Source organism: Penaeus vannamei, chromosome 4, assembly GCF_042767895.1.
Source record: "Penaeus vannamei isolate JL-2024 chromosome 4, ASM4276789v1, whole genome shotgun sequence".
Taxonomy (NCBI): domain Eukaryota; kingdom Metazoa; phylum Arthropoda; class Malacostraca; order Decapoda; family Penaeidae; genus Penaeus; species Penaeus vannamei.
The window spans coordinates 36545514-36557774 of NC_091552.1; the positions used below are offsets into that span (position 1 = coordinate 36545514).

The 12261-nt window shown below is 34.3% G+C and overlaps 1 protein-coding gene across 7 annotated transcripts in view; it reads left to right on the top strand.

The window, feature by feature from the left end:
* The first annotated feature begins 3029 nt into the window (after positions 1-3029).
* LOC138861493 (actin-related protein 8-like) overlaps positions 3030-12261 on the top strand; it is a 16967-nt gene continuing 7735 nt past the window's right edge. Inside the window, exons 1-6 of one of the 7 annotated variants that reach the window (XR_011398542.1) lie at positions 4397-6521; positions 7742-7852; positions 9371-9466; positions 10055-10126; positions 10477-10698; positions 11678-11901. Coding sequence is in view for 3 of the 7 variants with exons in the window: in XM_070120979.1 (XP_069977080.1) it covers positions 6300-6521; positions 7742-7852; positions 7976-7981 (339 nt within the window). In the remaining 4 variants the exon portion in view is untranslated. The other 6 variants (XR_011398540.1, XR_011398541.1, XM_070120976.1 and 3 more) reach the window with 6 other exon arrangements.

The following is a 12261-nucleotide window of genomic DNA, read 5'->3' on the forward strand; positions in this document are numbered from 1 at the left end:
TAAGAATAAAAAAACAACAAAGAAAGAAAATGAAATCAAATGGACAGAAACCAAGTCCTTTAAAATAACACTTTTCCTATTCCTAAATGCTTCAGATGTCTTAGGTATGGCCATGGGATCATGACTTGTAAAGGCAAACAGCAATGTTACAAGTGTAGTCAATATGACCATAGTCATAAAGATTGTATGGATCCAGCTTATTCCTTCTTTAGCCAGGGAGACCACCCATCAAACACAAACCCATGTAAAATACATAAAAAAAGCACAGAAAATAAACACAAAAAACACTACACCTTGAAATAAAAAAAGTTTCAAGAACTAAAGCCAATTCTAAAACACAAATGAAATGCCTCTTACAACACAAACAAACCACCACAAACATGATAAAGAAACAACAAGTCAAGGAAAAAACAAATACTCAAACATCAGGTCAAGCTACAACATATGCTCAGACATTATACCAATCACATAACTTTAGGACAAGTAACACCTACAAGAACAAAAAAAAACACACAAAAAAAAACACACAAACAATAAACAATATGACACTGCATATACACCAGAAACAGCAACACAAACAAATAGAAGATTCAAAGAAGAAACAAAACAATCCCAAACAAGGTTCAACAATCACACTTTCCAAAGTGGCTCTCCAGTAGCTTGGTCACAACCAACTCCAATAAGAGAAACAAAAAAACAAAAAGATAGACAAATGAACGAAAAATATCTCATGGATAGAAACAATAAAAGAAGTAGGTAATATAATAACAAAGGTAATAAGTAACATGAACTCAGAAAAATCAATAATAGAAGTAGTCTCAGAAGCCATCAAAGAAACTATGCCAATATTAAAGAATTTGTTTAAATATCTAAATGAATAAAACAATATTTTGGAATTCAAGATCAGTTCTAAACAAACAAAAAATAGAATTAGAATACATAGTAGATAAAGAACAACCAGAGTTGATAGAAATTTGTGAAACATGGTTAAAGAATAATGATACATTTACATTGCAAGATTATCAAGTAATACAAAAAAGTAGATTAGATCAAATTGGAGGGGGTCTAGCCTTTTGCATAAGAAATGATATACAATTTCAGAAAGTAAATTTAAATGACAATTATGAAGATATATTAGAGACAATAGGATTAAAGATTAACTACAAAAACAAATGGTTAAACATTCTTCTAATGTACAATCCTTGCAACAATATAAAAACAGAAGAACTAGAATACTATACAAAACAAATTGAAGAACCAAAACTCATCATAGATTTTAATGTCCACCATAGAAGTTGGAACCCCAAACTAAGAAATTGGTCAATAAACAATACAGGCAAATCTATATTTGAATTTATCAATCAAAACAACATAATCTTGTTAACACCACCAGGTCTAGTAACAAGAATAGACCCTAAAACTGCTAAAGGAACAAGAATAGACCTGGTATTAGCATCACCAATATTAAGCCATTTAGAAATAGAAACAGGCCCAAATCTAGGGAGTGATCATCTCCCAGTAATTATAAATGATAATAATTTCACAAAAATCTCTCAGTCCAGAGAAAGAATGGAAATACACAGTGGAAGGATGGGGTAATTTTCAAAAAGAATTATCAGATATAGATCTAAATAACATAAACTCCATGGAAGAAATAATGAAGATTTTAAAAGAGACGGGATCGAATTGCTTCAAATTTGAAAGTGGAAATAATGTAAATAAACCAAAAAAGCCTTGGTGGAATGAAAAATTGCAGAGAAATAACAAAAATGAGAAATAGAGCATTCAATAAATGGAGGGAAAAAAAACAAAGAAAACCAAGTAGTATATAAAACTCAAGTAATAAAAGCAAGACAGACAATAGAAAAAGAGAAAGGGGAATCTTGGAAAACTTTTGCTCTTTAGATTTCAAAACCCCTCCCAAAAAGATCTGGAATTTCTTAAAAAAAAAAAAAAAAAAAGCCAGTGACAGAGATACATAAAAGATTAGTATTCAAAAACGAATATAAAAAAACTAAAAGATCCAGAAAAGATATTGACAGAAGAGGAAAGAGAGATTATTAAATCCAGGCAACACAGAAATAAATGATAAAATATATATTAATTGATTTGGGCAATAAGAAATGCAAAAAGAAACAAAGCATATGGGCCAGACGAGATACCCTATGAATTTTATAGATATGCCCCAGTACAAGTAATTGAAAAAAATATTAAATGTATTTAACCAATATTGGAACAAAGGTGAAAATCTAAAAGAATATAAGAATGTAATGATAAATCCTATCAGGCAAAAATCCAGCAGAAGTAGAATCATATAGATATATCAGTAGGATATAGACTTCAGGAAAAATCTTTGAAAATATAATAACAGAGACTTAATTGGTGGCTGGAGGCAAATGACAAATTAGACAAAGATCTTATGGGATTTAGAACAAACAAAAACACAATGGAAGCCCTACAGATGATAGTCACACATGAACACTGCAATAATAGAAAAAAATATGTATCGCTAGCTTGCATAGACCTTCAAAAAGCTTTTGATACTATTAACCATGATGTGTTATTAACAAAAATGTCAAGACTAGGTATTATGGGAAACTCATTAAATTGGATATATAATTTTCTCAAATAAAGAACTTATCAAATAAAAGTAGGAGAAGAAAATTCTGAAAAAGGAATAATGTCAACAGGAGTACCCCAGGGATCCCCTTTAAGCCCTTCCATATTCAATATTATGATTACAGATTTGAACTTGCCAGAAAATATACATAAAATCATTTACACAGATGATATAACTTTAATAACAACAAACAAAGATATTAACTGTATCCATGTTGACAAATGTGGAAAAGGTATAAATGAGACTGGATATCTTCACAATACAAGAGATGTATTTGACCAGTTTCGATTACGTCTTCATCAGAAATACATGATGAAGACGTAATCAAAACCAGTCAAATACATCTCATGTATTGTGAAGATATCCAGTCTCATTCATACCTTTTCCATGAAACAAAGATATATCAGAAGCAAATGATAATCTGGAGAGAGCCTTAAACATTCCTAAAACATGGACAACAATCTGGGATTTAAAGATGAACTTAACAAAAAGCAAATGACTGTGCTTTACAAATAAAAGAATAAGACAGATTCCCAGCATAAAAATAGGCAATGAAGAAATTGAATTCACAAATAAACATGATATTCTAGGTTTGAGATTTGACTCCCCAAAATTAAATTGGAAAGAACATATTCAAAATGTAAAAAAAAAATCACATTGAGAAAAATAGACATTATGAAAAAAATATCCTCACATACTTGGGATGCAAACCAAACATCAAACCAAAAATAGAATATGGGTTAGCCATATATGGTAATGCCAAAAATACAGAATTAAAGAAATAAGAAACCATCCAAAATTCAGCCTTAAGATTAGCTACAGGAAGTTTCAAATCTACCCCAATAACATCCCTTCAAGCTTTAACAAATAATATACCAATAGGAACAAGGAAAAAGAGATTGAAGGTAAACAATAATTTTTTAGAGAAACCTGAAAATATACCAATAAAACAATGATAATTTTTTTTTAAAGATTAGAACCCAATAAAAAGTAAAAGAACATTAATCCATAGAGCATTAGAAATATGCAAAGAATTAAAGTCCAACATAACAAACACAATACTAAATGTAACCCCAATTCCACCATGTAACAATATTTCAGTAAATATAGAAGCAATTTTTATGAATAATCCTCCAAAAGATATGCCAGAACAAATAATCAAAAAGTAATTCCAAATGTTAGATAACACAATTTATAAAGACAAACACAAAATCTTCACAGATGGATCAAATACCAAAGAACCAAATTCAGTCTCAGCAGCAATATACATCCAAAACACAAACATTACAACAATTAAGAAATCACCAAAGTTCATAAATAGAACAGAAGCAGAATTATTTGCGATAAACCAAGGACTGCAATACGTCCAAAATACCGACTAGAAGACTCTGTAATGTTCAGACTCCTTATCAGCATTACAATTAATTACAAATCACAGACCCAAAAATCACAAACGAATCATACACCGAATACAACCGACAATACATACATTGACACTCCAGAAACAAAACATGAAAATACAATGGATTCCATCCCACAAAGGAATTAGAGGCAATGAAATAGTAGACAAAGCAGCAAAAAAAAGTATACAAATTAACAAATCCGACTGCCATAATGAAAGATATAAACAACATAAAAGAAATAAAAGACAAAAACAGAAAAATCTGAGAAGAAAAGGTAATGGATATACCGAAAGAAAGAAACTTCTACATCAAAGACAACAAACCAAGTGAATGGTCAAGATCCAAAAACAGAAAATTAGAGGTATGTTAAACATGAATAAGACAAGACAAACAAAACTAAAACATCTACATAAGCTAAAAATGGAAACAGACCCAACATCCAGATGGTGCCAACATGAAGAAGAAACCATAGAACATCTAACACTCCAATGCCCAAGATTTAACTCCCATAGAATCAAATTATTTGAAGCACTAAAAAAGATGAAAATTACTAATCCCAATGTCTCTCTCTTAATAACAGGTGCAGACCATTCACCAGCTAAGAAGTATTACATATTAAGACATATGAAGATCTTCCTGCAAAGAACAAAATTAACAGATATATGAAATCTTCAATCAACAAAAGAACAAGATACCAAGATCCAGGGAATATAGACTTCAAAAGTCTGAAACCCTATAAAAGAAAAAGAAGAATGAGAAAAGAGTTGAGACTACATTAGAGATAAGTGCCAATTTCTCGTTTATTTTGTTAAAGAAGAACAAGAAGAAAGGAAACAGAAGAATACCTGAGCCTTTCTCTGAGGTGAGGAGTGTATATGGAAATAGTGTGATGAATTTGACGCTTTGTTTGCCGTGTGTGGTTCAAGGGTTAATTATGGATTTTAATGATGTTTTATAGATATTTTCTGGCTTTTAATTGTTCTGGGTGTTTAGTTTTGGATCAGGGTTTGGGTTGATTTTGTGCCATTTGATAATGTCCCATTCTTATGATGAGCGTTTTCCGAGTTTAGCAAGCGAGGGCTCAAAATCAATTCCTTGTCTGATAATAAATTCCTAGGAACCTCCAAGTTCTATAATACCAAGATATGTATAGTCTAGATTCATTGGGGGTTTTCTGAACTTGGCTACTGGCTATTGGGTGATGTGTTGTTTAACCCAGTTAGCCCAGTGGTCGAGGATGGCATGTTGATGCAAATTGCCATAGAGGGCCAATCCCATGGAGCAGCGGACAGCCAAGCTCCAGGTCTACCCCACTTAATGAAGGCATGTGGGTTTAAAGGTCTTGTATTTATTCAATTTGTTGATATTTTAATAATTTATTTACAACATAAGCATGAACATATTCATATTACTCTTATGATTGTAGTGCATTGATGTGAATAAATCATTGGTAATGAAGTAGATCAAAGACGAAACTAATGTAACATCTAATAAACATATTTTTGGGCAATTGGTTTGAGAACATCTTTGGATGTGCTTTTCCTCAGTTCTACCTCTCACAGCTACCAAGATAGAACTTTGATTAATTGCGTAATTGATGTTGAATTATCAGGGAAGTCTGGAAGCTCCATCTTGCCAGAGCGTATATGGTAGATTCCCGTTTGTTTCTGTCAGTGTGATGGATGGAGTTCATAGGGTTGCTGGACATGGCCATGTGAGCTTAGATTTGAGGATGTTGATAAGCAATTGCAGCTTCAGTTCCATGGCTAACTCCTTGTTTTTTTGTTTTCTTTTGTGTCTTTTTTTTTTCCACCGGACATTTGGAAATTTTCTGAATGAATAATCAGCCTAAGCTCTATCTTGGTGAAGTGAATGTGGTGGAGATTTATTGGTCTTTGCTGAAGTGTTGACAGGGGAGGAACCATTGCTGATGCTTGATGCATTGGTATTCTGGTTATTGAATCTCATGGACCCATAATATAGAGTTCTTAGGAAATTATACAGAAGAGGATTGCTTGTAGTCTTTGAAAAGATTAATACACTGGTCCTTTACAATATTTAGAATGACACTATCATGTATAAAATTTAATCTGTACAAACTAAAGATAAACCCATAGTTCCTTACCAAAGATCCATGGATATGCATACCAGGGGACATATTTAACACTAATGCTAACAAACCACAGCCATGTATATTCAGGAAAGCTGGGACTTATAGACCTCCCTGGCAATAAATGTCAGATGGCTAACCAGTCCATGTCGTATCTTGCCAGAATATGTTTGTATGTGTGGTGGAGTTGGTTGGAAATTTACAGACAGGAGAGACTACAATATTGCTTTGTGAGGTCCTATACAGTTATAGGACCTATACAGGACACGGAGACCTGAACATTCACAAGAGCTTAGGGGGCTCGATCAGTGCTGTCCTAGCTGACTTAGAGACGATTTGGGGACACTGCATCTCTAATGTTCTCAATGTACCTATCAAAGATTTAAAGGTATCAGTGTGTGTAGTTGTTTTTGTTGTTGTTAATGTAGCTGTATTAGATATTGTTGTTGTTATTTTTGTGTTGTTTACCTGTTATTGTTTTTTTGGGGGGTAGGTGCAGAGGCCATTGGTATTTCATTGATTGTTACTATTTTTGTAGTCTCTCTTTGCCTGTGTTTCTGTCTCTGTTTATCTTTTATGTCTCTGGAATAGAAGATGATAGATTGAGACCATATTTGTAGTAGTGTGGTAGATGAATAGCTTATTGGCTTAACTACCATCTCTAAATACCTACCACTGAAGGTATGAACCAGAGTGAGCAGAACTAAAGCTCTTGAATAGATTCCATGAAGTGCCCTTGAGGATCCTTTATAAAACTTTGCTGTCATTACACTAATATGAATAGAGAGGTAATTCCTATGTAACTACTTGAATAATCCTATCACTGGGTTGTGTGGTCAAATTTGTTCAGTTCTACTCACTCTGCATAATACCTACCATGGAAGAAGAGGTAGGGAAGAGTGGTTATAGGTCTATATCAATGTGTTACTCCATTTTTCTATCTTATGTCATGCTATATAGAACAGACATCACAGAGGTAATATATACCATTCTCAGCATCATACTCATACCTACAAATGCTTTCACATACTGAAAGCATGTGCATAAACATTTAATAAAAAAAGTCTTGTCATATATTGGCATACACACACACCAACTACACTTCCCATGCAACACAAAAGCACTACCCCCAGAGCTGATAGAGTACACCTCGCATGCTGTCACCCCTCGTTTGACACAAGGAAAATGCACACTAAATGACACACTCTCAGGCTCATGTCCTAATTACCAGGTTTCCCCCTATCATGCACATCCCTGAGAAGTGCTCAACCTGGACAGTTTACAGACAGTCCATCAACACATCCTCCTGATATTAATGGAGTTACTGTATGAGAACGGTTCTCCACCTACATGACATGTGTTTTTTATGAAAGAAGCCTTAGGGAGCCACAGGATCAAGTGTATAATAATATGAAGAGTATCTGACCAGTGTCTTAAACAAATTAGTTACATGATGTGAAACTACTTTCATTTTCAAATTCAATTAAGTATTATGCTTGTGATTACATGCAGTAACAACTTGATTTTGGTATATCATTTCAATGATTCTATGGGCAGATATGGTATCTTGTATTCTCACATCATCAAACCCTTTATTCCTTTTTGCAGTTCTATCGTGTGGTGCTCCTTATTTATGATATATACAACCAGGACTATGTCAAGAAACTCATGAACCTGCTCCTTAATGGCCTCGGCTTTGGTGGTTGCTTTGTCTTGCAGGTATGTTATGTTATGTTTTTTTATTATTGTATATATTTATTTATTTATATACCCTTATGATAATGATGATTATAAGTGTAATGTTTCTTATGATTATCATGACAATGATAATCATATTCACAGTCATAATCATCATGATGATGATGGAGGTCTGAAGCAAAAGGCAAGTGCAACTCAGAAAGTTGTTAGAACAGAGAAAAAGTTACAAGAGGGAAACATCATACTTGGAAAGCAGTATAATGCATCTTCACAAGACAGTAGAAACAAAGAAATCAACTTGTTACATCCCCCTAGTCTCTACAGCCCTCTTTCCCTCCTTCACCCTTATTGACTAACAGAGTAATTTATCAATGTCAGAAAATGTATAACTGAGATTAAGTAAGCTCACTGCTCAACTTTTACTGTTAAGTTATTCATTCTCATTTATACCTCTTTCGATACCGGAACAACAATTTTTTATCTATCCTTCATCAGATTTTTTTTTTTTTTTTTTTTTTTCCATTATGGCTAGAGCCACCTCCTTTTTTTATTTTTGCCTATAAAAATGTTCAGTCTTTTTTTTATCTGCCTTGCTCCTCTGGAGGGGTTGGGGTTTGGTAGTTAATTTTTTTCCTTTTTTTTCTATATTATTGGTGTTTTTTGTACTTGTGTTTCTTTGCTAAGTTTCTTATCCCTGCATCATAAGTTATGCATAGTACTTTGGTGCTTTCTGCATGCCCTCTCCCCCTTTTCTTACATTTTCTATCATAGGCTTTTGCATCATATCTTGAGGGCAAAGAACTGGGAGTTTCATAAATGGAAAACTCTTATGTCTCTGTCCCCTGAGGTCTGATGATGGTAATCTGTCTCTTCTTGTAAAACTGTTGCTCTGTTTTCAGTTGTACAATCTGATTTGTTGTTCCAGGTTCATGCAGATGGGGATGGGGGGAGGATGATCGGGACCAGGGGAGTTTTCATATGGATTTCTTTATTTCAGTGGTCTTGTTAGGTTGCATTATGTAGCTTTGCATTTAACATATTTCACTTTGATTAATTTGGACTTTGTTATTCCTCTTGCTTCAACACATTAGGCATTAGTACTCTTGTGAATAGGGAAGGAGTTTTTCACCCATTAAAATCCTTATAAGTGTTTTGTTATTCATTTTATCAGTTAATATGCCAGCTTTTTCTTTGTCATAGTTTTATTGTTGTTTTTTATATCAGATTACGTAAACAAGGTTTTTCTGAAGTTGTTTGTCATTATCAAATACTAATCTTTTTGATATTGATGGGACTGTGTTGATATCTCAACTAAATCCCATTCAGACCTTTATATCAAATAGCCAGTGAGAATATTTTAATCCCTTGTACCTTCTGGAATAGTGTTTTCAGTATTTTTGGCTGTGGGTGAAATATTTCTGGATGAAAGATGAAACATTTTTGTTAAGAGAACATATTTTTCATGTGTTGGAACAGTATATGTGACACAAGACAACACACTATTCTCAACTCATTAAGCTTCTTCCTTCCCTCAAACAGTGACGCTCTCTCAGGATCACGTAGCGGCAACATTCAGTGCGGGTCTTGGCTATTCTCTTACTGGTTCTTCATATCTGCCTATTATCTATTTGTATTGTACTTATCATCTGTCTTTAACTGTCCAAAATATGTTTTAAAGCATCATAATTTATTAAATGTCACATGAAGGTATCAGAAATGGAGTTCAGCAAAATCTTGTTTCAGTAAAAATGTGAGTCATTATTTATTTTTATAAGAGCATTGACAGAATTCAGGTGACATTTGGCATCTTTGAGATGTCACATATAATTGCAAAAAATGGTGCTGCTTGAGTGATGTTGAAATGTTGAAATCAAAGTTGTTTACTAAGCTAAGAACAAGTTTATCAGATTAGTAGTGTCAGTGCTTTAGCAAGACCAAGTTTGATTTAGCCTCTTGATATTTTGCAATGGTAGATAATTAATCAGTATTAAACAAGTATGCAAATATACACCTACACCCATACCCATATTCATATCCATATCCACTCATGCCCACATCCATATATACACCCACACCCACATACACACCTGCATCCACATACACGCACATGTACACGCTCACGCACACGCGCACACTCCCCCCTAGTTGAGAATAGACTATGGGGGAGCGGATGTGACATAGGTGTTACACAGGATGCTGAAGAAGAGTGGTTTTTCACATCAGGTCAACCTGGCTAACAAGCTCGATGCCATGCTGCTGAGCAAGTAGAAGCACGAGTTCTGTCATGTCAATCTGGTGAGTTGTTCTTGTTATTTGGTTATAGCATGTTATATACTGTATACATTTGTTACTGTATACATATGTTGTATTCTCATTTTTTTTTCTTTTTCTTGTGCTAATTGTGTTTGTTATCACTATGTTTTTGTGATTTGCGTTCACAATAATTCAGAAGTGCACTGTTTCTATGCTTTCATGAGGTTGTTGTTACAATCTTCTCAGGAAATTACCTGTACTATGCTCTCCTGAGTCCTCCATTGCAACAGTTTCTTGACTGTAGCATCACTACACCTCCACAAATCCATGACCTCATCTGTACTACCATTTCACTAGATTTCACATTGACTTTTCGTGCCCCTTCCCACCAGAATGTGTGTGGTGCGCAGGAGAAGAAGTTCACTGTACACACCCCTGGAAAAATGCCTATCTCCTACACCATTCAGATGGGCAACGAGCCAATCATGGCAGCCCAGAGCCTTTTCTATGCCGACTTGCTCAAGATTATCGGGTCGAAGATGATGCACACACAGATGCTCAATATGGGTGATCCAGATGACCCATTTGATGAGAACTACATATGAGAGACTAGTGTGAGTGACGGGGACTTTCTCTGTGGGAGGGATTGATGCTGAATTTGTTTTCGAAGGGCATTGATGATGGAGATTTGTAGTTTTGACTTGTATTTTTTTTTTTTCCTTCTTCTTCTTCTTCTTCTTCTTCTTCTTCTTCTTCTTCTTCTTCTTCTTCTTCTTCTTCTTCTTCTTCTTCTTCTTCTTCTTCTTCTTCTTCTTCTTCTTCTTCTTCTTCTTCTTCTTCTTCTTCTTCTTCTTCTTCTTCTTCTTCTTCTTCTTCTTCTTCTTATTCTTCTTGTTCTTCTTCTTCTTCTTCTTCTTCTTCTTCTTTGTTGGTTATGAGGATGCTTTGTGGTGCTGCCATCAAAGTTTTATCAGTATTATTATTATTATTTGTGTTGTGGTAGGGGGTTGGTATTTTTTGTATTAATTAATTAATTGATTTATTTTTATTCATTTGTTTTATTTTATTTTATTATTATTTTTTTTAATGTTTGTTTCATTATACTGAGCAAGCATATTAAGGATCAGAACATATCCTTTTGCTACATCAAAAATTTACTATGAATGGCTTCATTATTTTGATGACTGCTCGTCATTAGACCAAACTGATTTATTGCTTTAGATGAAATATTGCAAAATCTTCCATTGATAGATTGATTAATTGTTATTTTTTTAACCATCAATTTTGCATGTAGTTGACAGCTGTATTTGTTTCCTCTGTTCTCTCATGTAACTTTTTCACAACACAAATATTTCTAGTATTGGATGTGTCTTGACATCTGTTTTCATAGAAAGAACAGTGACAAAAAAAGAATAATCAATGTAAAAGGTTAGCAATTCTTAATGTAATCCAAATACAATCTTGTTACTCGTTACATTATTATGTTTCAGTGGCTTGGCTAGGCTAATGATGCACCTTACATTTTTCAAAAGAAGTGCAACTTTATCATAATGTCAGTATACAACAATTTTCTATTCCCATTTCCTCCTCCAGAGAAGAGGAGGGAGAGAAGCTACGGAGGCCATGGACATGGGAGTAGAGTAGCAGCCAAGGGAGGTTTGGTCAAACAAACATGGGACCAGTTGCTGAGTACAGGATCATATAGAGAATGATAGGGCATATGAAGAACTGGACGTCTGCTAGGGACCCCCTGCTGCATTTGGCCCCTGGGGACCCCCAGAAGGGGCAAAAAAATCGGCTAGATCAAACATAGAGAGGTACCACACAAAATGTATTTCAGGGTAATTTACATATCACTTGGGTAAAAAATGGTTCATGTCAAACATAATCTCTGCTGCATTAGGCCTGCCAGACACCCAAAACGTGCCTAAAAATTTGGGATGGATCAAACATTATTGGTACCACCTGAAATAAAGTTTATATTCTTCAACACATCTGAGAGAGTACAGAATGGACAATGCCAGACAAATTACCTGCTGCATTATGCCTGCCAGACATGCCCAAAAGTGACCCACCCCCTCTGCTCTGGCAAAACTGATGTAGATGAAACATGAAAGGTACTGAATGAAACTACTTTTGAATGAAAGGTAACATTCCACCAAGTACAAAGTGACCCT